Below are 15,841 nucleotides of genomic sequence, written 5' to 3' on the forward strand. Positions count from 1 at the left end.
TAATGTGATTTCTGGGAACTTTCCCGTAATTATGCACATCATTCTGTGTTATTTGACATTCGAGTAATTATCTGTTTTCACGAATTAACTTTTTAAAATTATTATTTTATTTTGAATTCACAATTTTAATATTTTTTCTTATCATTTAAATGAGTCACAAGGTTTTGACTTAAAGTTAACTTAGTTAAATAAAATATGAAGGAAACAGTAAAATTTAAAAAAAAAAAACAGCGAGGTTTTTGAAAACCCAACTTGATTAAAATATTATGACATTGTGGTATAGTGAAAACTTTTATTATTTCAAAATCAAATTATTCGCTCTACAGCATTGCCTTGGCGTTCTCGATTGCGAGATTCCTACTCGAAAGGCTTGATTGTTGAGGCAATTGCAAACCTCTTTTTACACCTTAGCCTCCATTCACCCCGGGATTCGAACTGACGACCTTTGGATTGTTAGTCCAACTGCCTACCAGCGACTCCACCGAGGCAGGACCCAGGGAGACGACTCCTACACCTGGACTGAGCTAACGACCTAACCTTTTGGTTAGTCCGGGGCCAACATTTACTTCCCGTCCGACGGAAGGCGTGATCAGACAAATCTCGTCTCGAAAAATGCCACCGGGACCGTCTGGGATCGAACCCAGGCCGACTGGGTGAGAGGCAATCACGCTTACCCCCACACCACGGTTCCAGGCTATATATATTATATATTATTATTTGAGAATATGAAAAAAAGTGATGTTACAGAAATTTAAAGTAACATAAAAATAATAAGCCGGGACCGTGGTGTAGGGGTAAGCGTGATTGCCTCTCACCCAGTCGGCCTGGGTTCGATCCCAGAAGGTCCCGGTGGCAAATTTTGAGACGTCGTCCGTCGGACGGGAAGTGAATGTTGGCCCCGGACTAACCTAAAAATGTTAGGTCGATAGCTCAGTCCAGGTGTAGGAGTCGTCTCCCTGGGTCCTGTCCTGGTGGAGTCGCTGGTAGACAGTTGGACTCACAATCCAAAGGTCGTCAGTTTGAATCCCGGGGTGGATGGAAGCTTAGGTGTAAAAAGAGGTTTGCAATTGCCTCAACAATCAAGCCTTCGGACACCTAGTTTCGAGTAGGTATCTCGCAATCGAGAACGCCAAGGCAATGCTGTAGAGCGAATAATTTGATTTGATTTTTGAAAAATAATAAGTGAAAAATATGTTCAAAGCTTTTGTCTTTTTAAAATTTATTGCATTAAAATTTAATCCATAAAAAAAATCAAACAGATAACTCAATAAATAAATATTGATTAAAAATATTTAATATAATCAGAATTTTCTAACTGAAAAAAACTTGCTTTCAAATTTCATTTTGACAAGAATTTTAGTAAAGTTTTTGATGGTATTTAATACATAGTTGATCCTTAATTCAAGTTTATTAACTTTTAATACCGTAAACGAGGTGATGTTTGCGATTTTTCCGCAAAATGTAAAGTACATACAGAGTACATTAAATACGTACCGAATGGTATGGAATAATACTGACCATTGTAGAGAAGTGTTCGAAGTACTACAAGACGAAGTTTTCATAAAATATTCAAAAGTTTAAAAGGTTAGCTAACTCTAATTCAGAAATTGTTGATAAATTGCATTATTTTAAAAAAATTCAAGTTTCATGATTGTCTCATTTTCGGATTCTTTGGAGATTTTCCTCTTGGAAGAGATAATATATGTTTGTAAATAATAAATATTATGTGTTTTTGAAATATATTTCTTAAAAATCTTCAAATTTATCCCTCTACAACCCAATCCCGCCTTTGGACGGGCTTCGATTAAAAAAAAAAATCGCCAAAAATCCATTTTCCAACCCATTTTTGATCTTTAAAAAGCATTGGAAAGTAGAACTCTTAAAGTTTTGGAATAATTATGGGTTAGAAATTTAATTTTATGTGACTTTGCCAATGTTTTAAAAAATGTCATTTTTTGAAGGGTCAACTTTGGCTGTGTTTTTTACTAACATTTTCTATATTTTAAGTAAAAAGAAGTATGGAATATTTTTTCTGATGTCTCAGATTATGGCTCTACGCATTTATTTACAATTTTAATGATTATGATGCCATTTTAAAGCAGAAAATGGGAAAAACAAGCAAAAAATTAAAAAAGTGGCTATGAAAACATGAAAAAAATAGATAGGCAATACTACCAAAAATAAACATAAACTAAACAAGATAAATGCAAAAAAAACTAAAAATGTAACTAGAAAAACATAAAACAAGTGAAGTAAAGTTTTTCGTAGAAAAAAAAGTTGCGCAAAATGATCTCCTGAGCAAAAGAAAAATAACAAAAATTAGAAAAAAAAATTTGGGCAGTAGAGGGTTGAAGACATTTTCAATGCAATAAGTTTAAAATATATATATAAAAATTGATTTTTTTTTCTTAAAACTATATCAGCAACCTTAGTGATGGAACATTTGACTTAAAAATAAAATTTGAACACCTTAAATGTGATTTTAACAAGAGAAACTATGACTGTTAAAACTATTAAAGTCACCCGGAATTCAAAATAAAAAAAAACAACGCAGCTAATTTTTTAAACACTATTCAAAAAACTTTCTATCAAAAATAGCGCATGGACCTTTTGTGGCCTACCCCAGTGCTTGTTTAAAAAGCAATAATCTTGAGAAATAACTTTAACAGTTGGAAAATATTGCAAAAATAAATTGAAATCTTTTCGTTGTCATCCCGGTTTACGGTGTACAAAGAAATATGATTTCAAGGTTATTAGATGGTAATGCTTTAAATTATGAGTGTTTCTTTTTTGGACTTTTTTTTCTAAATATTTTCCTGTTTGAAAACATCTTCATTTTCGGAAGTATTTTTTTATTGTTGTAAGTTTCTTTTTTTACTTAAGTTGACAATGGTTTGACGGTTGACAATTGATATCAATTTGAATAATTTTGATTTCTTTATTTAAAAAAGCCTGTTTTTTAAGGTTGTACAACGATTAGATTTTTAGCACTGAAAATTAAACCAAAAAGTTAAAAAGAGGACACTTTCTCAGTTTATCTTGAACAATACTTTCAGGAGTGACCTTCTATCAGAAATATTTTGCCTGTTACTTTTAAGGTATAGTTTCATTTTGCATAAAAAATAAATCACAAAATATTGTAAGCCAAATGTAAGAAAAAACATATTTCAGGAAACCTGAAAAAAATAAAGAAATCAAATCAACAATCAAGTTTTTTTAGGAAAAGATGAACAAATTGATTAATAAATTATTCGTGTAAATTTAAACATTTTAAATTGATGTAGAAAAAAACACTTCTGTTGGAAATATTTGTTTTTAAATACATTTAAAAAAAGTCAACTTTCAGCTTTGTCTTGAACGGGAAATGTAGAATATGCGTGTTGCCAAATATTTGAAAAATGAGTTTAACAGATTAAAAACGAAGTAAAAAATATAATTTAAAAAAATGATGCGCAATTCCTACTAACTTGGACTTCGCATTTCCTAAAAATTTATCAGAGCCAGCCGAAGTTGCCTCAGTTGTGAACCACACTTTGAAGCAATAATTTCTTCATAAAAATCAAAACCCAGTAGTTTGTTCATGTAAACGATTAACTTTCTTAAAATGTATTTATTCATTGTTAATTAAAATTTTCCTTATATCAACTGTTTCACTTTGTTTTCAATCTATTCAATTTAAGCCAGTTCAATGTTTTACACCGTTGCTTATATCCAAAACAGATTAATCGAAAAGTTTATAGATGATTAGAAAGGTTTGACAAGCAATTTTTAAGAAATTTAAATTTCAAAATTTTAAAATTCACACACACACTCACACACACACACACACACACACACACACATCACTCGTACACTCTCACACTCCTCTCTCACAACTCTCGTGTAAATGTCCGTTTGGCTTGTGCACTTGACTTCCCCCTCTGAAATTCCACCATTCAAAATACCAGCCAACCTTCCAACAAACCTTGTCCGCCCCTTCCGTCCGTCCGTCCGCGCCACCCATTGAAACCGGAAACCGCCATCCTTTCTCTCTCTCTCTCTCTCTCTCAACCTCAAACCTAACCGGACAACTTCCTCCTTCTCTCTCTCTCTCTCTCTTTCTTCTCCCCCTTTTTCTCTTCTACCCCCGAACAGCGTCGAACTGCAGAAAGCGAATTTGGGCGATGAATCGGCGGCAGCAGCGGCCGCGGCCGGCGCCGGAACCGGTTCCGCCGGCAATGCCCTACTGGTGGCCGGTGGGGCCAACGGGGGCGCCGGTGGTGGTGGGGCCGCCGGCTCTAACGGTGGGTCGGGGGCCGGTTCGGCTGCGGCCGGCAATCCGCTCGCGTCGGCCATTCCGTTGGCCCAGCTGCTGTCCAAGCCCGGTGCCCTGAACGCGCTCACCAGCCTGTCCGCACTGGGGGGGCTCACCGATCTGCTCGGGAACCTGTCGAGTGCGGGCGGTGCGGGTGGCGGCGGCGCGTCCGGAACCGGGCTCGGCGCACTCCAGTCCACCGGCATCAACCGGCCCAAGACCACCCGGATGCGGTCACCGAACAACAGCAACAACAGCTCCGGCCTGAACGGCGACAGCACCGGCAAGAAGAGCGAGCGCAATAAATTTAATCCTTATTAAGGGGGTGGGGGGCGCTCGGCTTCCCCTCGAAACTCCCCCGCGAAACTTCCAAGGATTGTCGCCGCCGCGTAGAGGTGTTAGGTCACACACACACAAAACGTGTGTAGTTGTAGTTGTAGAGGTGTATTTGTACGAGCGAGCGAGACAGTGAGAGAAAGAGAGAGCCAAAAGCTAGAGCTAGAGTTAGACGAAGAAGAGAAAGAAGACGAAGACCTCTCGGAGAGGTGCTGCGCCGCGCCACGTGGTCCCAAATCCAGCCCCGGGAAGAATGCAGACGCGCGCGCTCGAGATAAACCCGTTTTTATTTATAGCGTTTAGTTCAATTAAGGCTTAAAATAGGATCACGATCAGCCGTGCGAAGCGACGCTTTTTTTGCTCGTTTTTGGTTATATTTCTGGGGTGCCAAACTTGGATTGTATTTTGGTAGCGGATTTTCCAGATTTTAGAATTACATTTTTGTCTTCTTTTTTGCTGCCATTTAGGGCTAAAATTAGCGCAAAGTAATGTTGGGAGAATTGAACTCGTCGTGGGGATGTTTTGACGTAGGCAGTGTTGCCAGTTTTTTTTACATCGTTAGGAATGGGAATTAAAGTGTCACTTTGTAGAGAAGATTGAATTGTTGAACTTTTTACGAGCTGTCAAAATGAAGAATAAATTACATTGCAAGAAATAAGTGTAATTTTCATTATTTAACGATTGTTTTTGATAAAAATGAGAATACAACAAAAGATCACCAAATTAAGTGAAAATGTGTTGTTTTAAAAATTGCTTTGATAAAAAAAATCGTTATTAAAGTTTCACTGCCACAAACTGAGTCACAAGCTGGGCTGCTGTGTCGGGTAGCTCCTCCGACTCCGACTTCCAGAGTTGCCAGGGTGCCAGATAAATCTGGAAGCGACGGATTTTTCAAGTATCCGACAGAACAAAGATAATTTGTTTTCTGTAAAAGATTTTTTGATTTAAATTAAGAAGTTTAACAAAAAAAAATATTTTTTTCAAATAAAAATCGAAAAAAGAAGTAGGGTATTTTAACCATTGGTGGACCCCCTAGTAGAGCCGATGCACATTTTTCACAAAGTTTCAATATTATAAGCCCTTTTTCATAACCCTTTGTACAAAACAATGAAAACTGTAGCCTTTTGAACAATTTTGGCTATTTGTTTCATCAGTTTATTTGTTTTTGAGCAGAAAAATAGCCAATTGAAAAAAAAACATTTTTTGCCTATTATGGACCCCTTTTTCCTATAGTGGACTCGGGTCCATAATCCGATTGTGGACCCGTTCCACTATAGGCAAACTGTTATTTTTATAACAAATTTAACCGATATTTGATGTTTTGATGCATGGTGTAGGTCTAATGATAGATATAATGAATAAAAGATGGATTTTGCTCACTTTTCGTCATAAACAAATATGTTTTGTTAACAAATGTGGCTTTAAACAACAAAAAAACCTAACAGACATTTAAAAACATTTATTTCCGAAAAAGATCAGAGAAAACATTTCAAAAACCACTGTAAACATAAAAAGTAATTTTGATGCACATTTTGTCATATCAATTACATAAATGGTTGAGTGAAACTAAACAATAGATTTCTTTATAGTTGCTGATAAAACCATGCCTGTTTATTGAAAAAAATTGTTTTGTTCTTGATTTATTATTATAAAATATCATTTCAAACTGCAATTATGATGCTTCAGTTAAGTACAATTGACTATAGTTTTGATTAATTATATTTTTTTTATTGCTTCAGCATTTTTGGTACTTTTAACATGAAACAGCTATATTTATACTCATAATTGAAAAAAATATGCATTTGGGTTGATAACAACAAGCATTTATTGTATGTTTAAGAAAAACTTTTGCTTAAATACACAGTTTTCTTTATTTTTGGAGGTTTAATTAACAGGGGTCCACTTTTGTAAAAGTTTGGATTTTCGTTGTCCTATATTGGACTTCCCTAATTTTTGCTCGAAAATAAGCAGTTCTTCGCTTTATTCTTGTAAAGTTCCTTAAAATTACATTATTTCGACTTGCTGAAGTTAAATAATCAGTCAAAAAATTATTGAATAGTTAATTCAATCATAAAATATAAATGCAGTTTTGTTGTGAAAATGCTAGTGGCCATGGCTGATTTCTGATGTCAAACTCAAAACACTTATTTTGGTTAAAAGGACAATTCAATATCAATCAACATTGATATAAATGATGCTGAACATGTCAAATAAAAGATTTGCAGGCAACAACACGCTTGGAATTGTGATTTTATTGAATTTTTCATCAAAAACCCTTCAGAGGGTCCACTATAGGAAAGGGGTCCACTAATGGGTAACGTACCCTAATTATTTATTATATTACAACATTTTAAGGCCGAAAAAAAACTGTTTGAATACTACAAACTTTTAAATTACCTTATTACCCAATTAAATATTGATATATTTTGTCCGTATTTTTTTTTTTGCCGGCTCTGACTTCAACTTCGTCTCCACAGCTCGGGTTTAATTTAAGTATAAATTTTAGGAAAATTTCCTGAAAATTCGTACCTCACAGGCTAATAATAAACAACTAGTTTTAGAGTTGATTGAATCTGATTTCCATTTTAAACGAAATCAGAACACCTTTGTTTGTCTGGTTGTTTGGCGTTGAACACTTTTTATGAGATATTTTCAAGGGAAAAGTATTGAATTATTTTTTTCGCTTTTTTTTCACGAGCGACAGATATTTTAAAACTGGCAACCCTGTCCAAAGTACTTTTACTGAAGTAAATATTAAGGTCGTTTGTTGTGCTATTTTGTGAAAATGGGTTTTGCCAGGTATTTTTTAAAGATATTACAGAAATGTTGGAAAAGATTCGTCAACACTGTCTTTAGTTATGAGCACTATTTGAAGTTTTTTTTTTTTTCAATTTGTAATAATTGTTGTAGAACTGGCAACTTTGCCAAAAAATATCGGAACCGGTAAATTTTAACTGGTAATTTTTAAAGAAAACATTATTGTTGCACTTTATTGGAAAGGTTTTTTTTTTCAAGTAATGAGTTTAGAACATTGAACTTCTAGCAACCCGTTTCTAATGTTATCATCACTCATGTAAAATTTAGTGATCCTTTTTAGAGCGTGACTTGTTGATTTCTATAAGAAAAAAATTAAGTAATACTTCTTCAATCGTTGGAAAGGTACTTGCAAGATATTTTCAGTTTAAAATGAAATTTGTAGATCTGGCAACTCTGCCATCATGCATCGATACTCAATAAAATTTTACTAATTTTAGGTCGAATGTTGTTATTTATTATGAAAATTAGAATGTTTTAAAGTGTTGCATTGGTTTTGAGAGTCCTTTTCGACGAGTTAAGTAACTTTATGATTTTAGCAACATTTCTAGATTTGAGAGCATTAATGAAATAAACTTAACTTTTACAGACTTAATTTAGAAAATTTGAACAAAAGTATTCCTGAACTGGAAAGTTGCATATTATTATTTTCAATGAAAAAAGGAAATTCAAGATTTGGAAAACCTGGGCCAAACCTTTCAAAGTTTAAAGATCTTTCAACTTTATCTTGAGATATCAATACTTTACTATAAAGGAATCGAAGTGTAGTTTTTAGCACTTTGTTTGATTGATATTTAATGAGCTTTCTAATGAATTATTATGCTTAATGTTATATTTAGTGTGATTTAATCCCTGCCAGAATTGTGTAATCAATATCCCGTGCTCCTAATCAGACATTAATCCACATTAGTGCGTGGCTCTCGTGAAAATCCACCCGGACCCTTTCCAGGTCGTCGTTTGGGGGAGAGAAAACAACACCCCTTTCTAATCTGGTCGGGGAATTCGCCCCAATTCTAATCCTGTCCAGCATCGTTCTCTCATTAAGTTGATTAACCGTTTTAATTATGCCCTTTTCCCCCTTAATTTTCTCTGGGGTTCCTTTCGGGGGGCGAAGAAGATTCCTGCGCCAATTTTCCAACAGCTTTGATTTCGGACCAAAAGAAGGCAAAAATCGATTTCCCGCCGAATCATGGTGCAGAGAGCGCAGCTGCTGGGACAGAAAAAAGTTGCTCCACCCTTTTGCTTAGGGTTGGTTGCTGGCGTAATTCAATTTCTGGGGGTTATCGCTTCCTGGGCCAAAGTTACACATGGCCACATTTTGCAGTCATGCTTGGGTCGACCCCCTTCAAAGCACTGTTGGATAAAAATGAAAATATCGATTTGTAAAAAAAATATTGAATTCCATAGAAATATTTTGAAAGCAGAAATATTTCAAATTTTTCAAAATTTCAAAGACTCATGTCAGAGAAAAATTTCTAACCGTGCCCTCCACGGTAAGTGTCGGTAATGTAATTTTGAAAAGCAAAACAACACATCCCCTCGCAAACTTGCCACCGTTCTGGCAAGTTTTGGGGGGATGTCTACCGGGGGGCGGGTATCAGTTTACCGCTTCGTTGACCAAATCCCTAAGGGAGAGGACCGCCGTCGCCGACACCCTCTTCACTCTTCATTACGGCGTGGGACGACCGGTCGCGGGTCGGAAAATGGCTCCCAGAGGGGACAAAGTGTGAACATTTTTTAAATTCCCGAGCTTCCGGAAGTTTGGGGCCTGGTTGGTGAATCTGAGGAAGGAAGAAGGAACGAGCTTAAATTGATTACTCGGTGTTTCCCGTTGAAATCTGCTTGAAGATATCGATTGGGGAGGTTTTTAATTCTGAGGTTCAATAGGATTGTAGGAAAGATATTGTGGTAATTTAAGTTTTGCAGCTTTTCTTAAAGGTTAGGTTAAAATATAACATTTCAGGTTTGGATGTTTCATTTTAATGTAATGACATCCGGAAAAAAAAATTGCTGCCTATCGTTTGATAAGAATTTTATTTTTATGAATTCTGGCAACCCTGGCAAAAGTTTTGTGAACTTAAGTGAAATTGATTAAATATTTTTAAATTAACTGTCAAATTCTAATAAAAATTAAAACCAGAATCGGAATATCATCAAAAAAAATTGCTCAAAACGTTTGAAAATCTGGCAACACTGTTTGAAGTTCTGTGAACTTAAGTTGAAATGATTGAATTTTTACATTTTGATGTGATGGCATTCGAAATCTTTTTACTGTTAGACATTCAATAATAAATGGAAAATGTTCGCTACATTTAAAAATCTGGCAACACTGGCTAAAGTTGTGTACACTAAAATGAAGTTGATTGAACATTCCAGATTCAAATGTTAAATTTTGTTGAAAATTTGCATCGGAATATTTGTTTCATCAGGAAAGATGATGAAATGGTTTTGAAAATCTGGCAACCCTGTCAAAAATTTGTAAAACTTAGTGAAAATTATTGAACTTCTGATTCGAATGTTACAGTTTGATGAAAATGTCAACCGAAATAATTTTATTTTATACCTTTCTCATGATGCAACCAATTTGAAGATTTGGCAACCCTGCCATGCGAAATCGATGCACAAGTGGAAGGTTTCATCAATGCTAGATCTTTTTTGTGCAAACTTTCCCATAATATTCAATCGATAAAGAATTTTAAACCAAAATTGAAAGCGGAAAACCTTCCGATCCGCAAAGTATCAATCTCTTAAGGTGATTTTAATTGCTTTCTCCCCGAAGTGCTGCTCGAGCTACTTTGCCCCTCCCCCACTTGAAATTTGTTACCCAAATTGGAAGATTAACTGACACGGCTTTTCCTTGCGGTGCTCGGAAAGTTCAGCAAACCATATCGCATTTTAATGAGCAGAGCGGGGGGGAAAGATAGAACAAAAAGTTTTTGAATATCCTCTCCTAATGGTTTATGAATATGTTGTATTTTTTTTTACTTCAGTTGGAAAGGGGACACCAAATGAGGGAAAAATTAAATCCGTGTAAACGAGGGACTTTATGACAGTTTAATGATTCAATTTGGGGTATTTTTTTCCTTGAAGAGGGACTTATTGAATTGAGATCACCAAATTTAAACTCAAATCAAGGTTTTTATATTTTCAAATTATACATTGCCTATCGTTCTCAGACTTACATTTCAAAACTAGAAAATTAAGTCAAATCCGCGAAAAACCTTCAACTTTACTTCCTCCATCAAATCGAGTACGATCCATCACCATGCCCCGACTGATGGATCGTAACACCTGATGCCAAAAATTTCACGTCAAAAGACATATTTTAATGGCTCGTGGCGAAGCAAAAAATCCCTTCAAAATAATGATGCCCGCCGCGAGAGTTTTGCGCTTTTTGCGAGCTCTCTAATTCGTATTGATGATGATGGATTTTTGAATGTGCGCCCCCAAGTCAGGCATTGCATACATTCGGGCGCTTCGCGCCAAAGCGCGCCATCTAGTGAGAAATTTGGCATTGTTCATTTTAAAGCAAAATTTCACCCAAAAAAAAAGGTGTTTTGCTAAAGTTTGAACGGGAAAAACTTGCTCTTGCGAGAATTTGTCGATTCTGTTTGCCTTTTCCGCCCGAAAGTCAAAAACTTTCAATTTGTTTAGCGAAGTAGGGTGAAGAGAAGGTGGGGGGGCGCAATGATTATTATTATTTGCAGTGATGCGAATCGATGGCGGCAAAATTGCTCCCGGGGGACACTCTCCAAACAGACAGTCGGTGGGCTTCAGTTTGACTTATTTTTTTGTTGTTGTCAGTTTTGTTTGTTTGCAGAGTCTCTTCCCGCTATCAGGGGGAAAAAGTTGGGAAATTCGATCGTTGACACGTGAGCGGTTTCAGGGGGGAAATGGAGAACTCGTCAATTTTCATCTCATCGCTGCGTTTTTCAATTTTTGCTCGAGTCACTGGAAGCTCTGTGTGTGAGAATTGCTGGAAATATGGTGCAGCAGTAGCACTCATTGCACACGGCTTTTTCGCGATATTGATATTTATCAAATTTCCACGTTTGTGGTTTCCGACGAGTTTTTTTTTCGTAATTTCTGCGTGCCCTGATTGTGATCCGTCAATTCGTGTTTATTTGTAAGGTTTGTTCAAAGAGCAAAACAAAAAAAATCAGCAAATTGCCAGTAGGTAGATCGATAGATTTTTAAAACAAAGGCAAACAAATCATGATGCTACAAACAAAAAACGACTCGTTTTACTTTTTTTTAAGTTGCGACCAGTACAAATTTCGTGAAACACGTGCTACCGATCAACAAGTTTTAATCGCAAGAAGAATCGTCCCGACATCGGATTTTAACCTTTTTATTTAGTTTTCCGACAATTTTACGTTAGGTTACGATTAGTTTGCGCGAAAAAATCCACTCCGAGTGTCGTGAGTTTCTTAAAATCATGAATTAAATTCACATTTATTCACAATTGAGGCGTTACGTTTTTTCAAGATATTTTGTTCATGATTTCGTTAACATCAACTTCTGCAGAACATGTTCTGGCAAAACGAAATAAAACGTCATTGAACTTGAACATGTGAAATCACTTGACATAATTCATGGTGCCATGAAACATGTTCATGATTATTTGAACTTTTATAATTCATAAATTAATATTCATGAGAACAGTAACACTGCTATGAATGCGAAGGCGTTGCACTTTGTATTTGGTCGAGTTATCTAAAATACAGAGAAACATCTTTTTACGCGGTGGCGTTACGCTTTTTATTTTTCAATTTCTTTAAAACCATTTTTTTGCAGGCTTCAAAAAGCATTTTGTAGATCTGATTAAAACCTACAAATTGCTTATTAAAGATTTTAAAAGTATTGCGTTGTTCCTCAGAAATCGACAAATTAGAAAAACGTAACGCACCGCGTAAAAAGAGGTTTCTCTGTAACATTAAAGTGGTATAATTTCGAAGCCCAAAAAAATCTGACATAGCTAAAAAAAAATTTTTACGCTGGCGTTACGAACCTCTTTTTACTCAGATGCGTTACGTTTTTTTTTTTTTGGTAATTTGTCAGTTCCTCTGGAACTACACAACATGATTGCAATCTTAAAAAAACAATTTGTACATTTTATCCAGATCTTCAAAACGTCTTTTGAAGCTTGCAAAAATATTCTAAGGTTTGAAAGAAATCAACGAAATTATAAGCGTAACGCTTCCACGTAAAAAGAGGTTTCTCTGAATCTCTGAAATGACACAACCTTTTTACAATCTATTTAAAGCAGTTCGTTTGTCTTGTGCAGATCTACTAATCCTCATTTTGAAGCTTTCAAAATTGTTTTCCTGGATTCAGAAAAATCGACGAAATAAAAAGCGTAACGCCTCCGCACAAAAAGGAACCAATGAAAAATCAGCGTAAAAAAGATATCAATCATATTACTTTGTTGATGATGAATGTATGGAAAGCAAAGCGTAACGCCTTCCTATTAAAAAAATGTTTTAATGATAATCACATTTCAGAAAAAAACAGTTTTAACACAAAGGCGTTATGCTTTAAATTTCGACGATTTCTCTGGAACAGCAATACATTTATGCAAGCTTCAAAAAAAACTCGTAGATCTGAATAAGATGTATAAATTGTTTCAAAAAGAAAGAAAAAAATTGCGTCGTTCTCAAGAAATGTTTCAGTTACAAAACGTAACGTCTCCGCGTTGAAAGTGGTTTTTATGTTCAGAGAAACCTCTTTTTACGCGGTGGCGTTACGCTTTTTATTTCTTCGATTTCTCTAAAACCATTAAATATTTCTGCAAGCTTCAAAAAGCGTTTTGAAGAACTGAACAAAACCTTAAAATTCCTTTTAAAAGATTGCAAAAGTGTTGAATCGTTTAAGAGAAATCGACGAATTGGAAAATCGTAACGCACCGCTTAAAAAGGGGTTTCTCTGTACAAGATAAGAATACTAACTGAGATTTCTAAAATGGAAAGAATTATTCACTTCATTACAACCTATTAAATTTCTTTATACAGAGAAACCTCTTTTTTACGTGGTGCGTTACGTTTTTCTTATTTGTCGATTTCTCTGGAACGACGCAACATTTTTGCAATCTTTTGACAGCAATTTGTAGCTTTTGTTCAGATCTACAAATCGCTTCTTGAAGCCTGCAAAAATATTGTATGGTTTATGAGAAATCGACGAAACAAAAAGCGTAACGCCACCGTGTAAAAAGAGGTTTCTCTGTACAATAAATCCCATTCAGATAGACATGCGTTACGCTTTGTATACCATTTTATAAACTTTTCGAAGTGTAGATCAGCTTAATGTTAACTTATTGCTCCAAAAAGTTTACTAAATTATTGTCCCTTAAATTCCCTTAAATTGATGCAGAATAAAATATAACGCCTCAACTAAAAGGGCGATTTTAGTTTGAATTTGGTTTTGAATGTTGACTCACGATATCGTGATTCTTATTCAAGAAAAGTGCACAGCTTTTTCCACTGCATTGATTTGTGTTATTAATGAAATCATGAATATTACTACATTATAGCTTTTATTCACGTTTTTTTAAGCGGAGGCGTTACGCTTTGTATTTTGTCGTTATCTCTGTAACTAAAACACATTTTTGTAATCTTTTAAATGCGATTTGATGATTAGTTCATGACGGACAAATTGCTTCAACAAGTTTGTAAAAACGTTGCTTTGTCTCAACGAAATCGCTGAAATACTAAACGTAACGCTTCCGCGTAAAAAGTGGTTTTGCTGTCAAGAACTTAGCGTGACATCTATTCAAGGTTTTATGATTTTTACAACTTGATGATGTTTATGTCATAATTTTTTTTCGCATTTTTATACAAAATTACGTTACATTTCGTTTTGACGGGTAAGATTATTCTTGAAATCGTGAATTCAATTCACATTACCGTGAATTTTGATTTTGATCACATTTTCAATTAAAATTACGTTAAATGTCGTGTTGACAAAATAATGATCTTCCTGAAACCGTGAAAACTTATCATGTTACCGTGAATTTTCGCTGCGTGACACCGTGAATTGTGTTGCACTTTGATTCAATTTTGAAACATTCACGTCAGTTCGGGTGGATTTTTTTCCGCGCATTTTAAGTAAGAAACATTTTGTGCTTTAAATGGTTTCTCCAATGAACGTGTAGGAATCGATCGATTGATTAGAGCGCCGCCAAAGGCAGTTAGAGCATGAGATAGTAGGGCGAGGACAAACGTAGGAGCTATAAACATAAAGAAGAGAAGAAAAAAAACAAACAAACTTGCTGACTTACTTAGAGTAAGGTGACTTTATCGAACCATGCTGTCAAATCTTGATAAACTTTTGTAGTGTTTAGAGTAAAACGGCCATACAGGCGAGTCCCACCCCCTCAAATATGGGGAGGGGCGCGTAGTTGTAAGTTTCATAAAGTGGAAACAAAACAAACAAATAATTACTCTATAGATGGTTCACGTCTAGCGTACATGGAGCAAATCCTAATTTAATCCAATCCAACTTAATGTATTTAATCACACACACACACCCTAATCTAACAAAGTGACAAAGGAGTACTTTTTGAATAAAAACAAACAAACAATTACACTTGGATATGTTCCAAATCCAATCAGTGCATAGTCAGTAAACATAACCAACAAAATTCGATGTTACAAAACCACGTTAATTGACTGTTAGGAGACCTCCCAAAACAGAAAGGAAAAACACAGACTCTGCAAATTATACGAAGCATTATTTGATGATCCAATTGTAATCAGAAACCCGTAAAAAATGAGTTAATAAAGATAGACACTTGAGATAAGTAAGAAAGAGCTAGAGCCAAAAAGCGTCCTTTTCTTGTTCAAAATTCCCCCGTTCTGTCTCAGACACACACACTAACAACCCCCTCCAAGTAGTTGATAAGTGTACTTTCAGGCAAAATCGCTTCGCTTCGTCGCAAGTCTTCGCGCAAGGATCCTCAAACCAACCAAACAAACAAAAAAACCAAGTCCTTATCATGAACCAACCTCCAACCAACCAACCAACTCCAGGAAGAACGAAAAAGGTTCAACCTTCTTTTGCCACATTCATTTTGTAGTTCTCTTTTTTCACTCTGCTCATCCATAATCCGGTCCTAATTATCAACGAGGCGGCGAAAGTCCCCCGGATCGTTATCCGAAAGTCAAACCTCGTCGAAATCTTAATTTCTTCTTCCAGCTCTTCCACCGACTCCAGCAAATCCAGCAAATAAGAAAAAAAAAAGATCAGAAAATCTCTTCTGCCCACACTTGAAATTTGCCACATCCCAAATTCCCACAACGCACCAACCTCCACACAGCACACTCACACAATCGAAATCGTTATCAGAAAAGAATAAATAGCTTTTAATATCCGACTCCCTCCCACCAACCCGCACTACTA

At 35.6% G+C, this 15,841-nt stretch overlaps 1 protein-coding gene across 23 annotated transcripts in view; it reads left to right on the top strand.

The window, feature by feature from the left end:
- Nucleotides 1–15,841, top strand: part of LOC120424318 (poly(rC)-binding protein 3) — a 335,864-nt gene that overhangs the window by 305,182 nt on the left and 14,841 nt on the right. For 17 of the 23 annotated variants that reach the window (XM_052709564.1, XM_052709550.1, XM_052709548.1 and 14 more), the window contains one exon: nt 4,135–15,138. The exons of the other annotated variants lie outside the window; for them this stretch is intronic. In XM_052709564.1, the coding sequence (XP_052565524.1) occupies nt 4,135–4,615 (481 nt within the window). In that variant the 3' untranslated portion in view covers nt 4,616–15,138. Of the gene's footprint in view, nt 1–4,134; nt 15,139–15,841 lie in introns of those variants that run through there. 23 annotated transcript variants of the gene reach the window in all.

This window comes from Culex pipiens, chromosome 3, assembly GCF_016801865.2.
Source record: "Culex pipiens pallens isolate TS chromosome 3, TS_CPP_V2, whole genome shotgun sequence".
Lineage (NCBI taxonomy): Eukaryota > Metazoa > Arthropoda > Insecta > Diptera > Culicidae > Culex > Culex pipiens.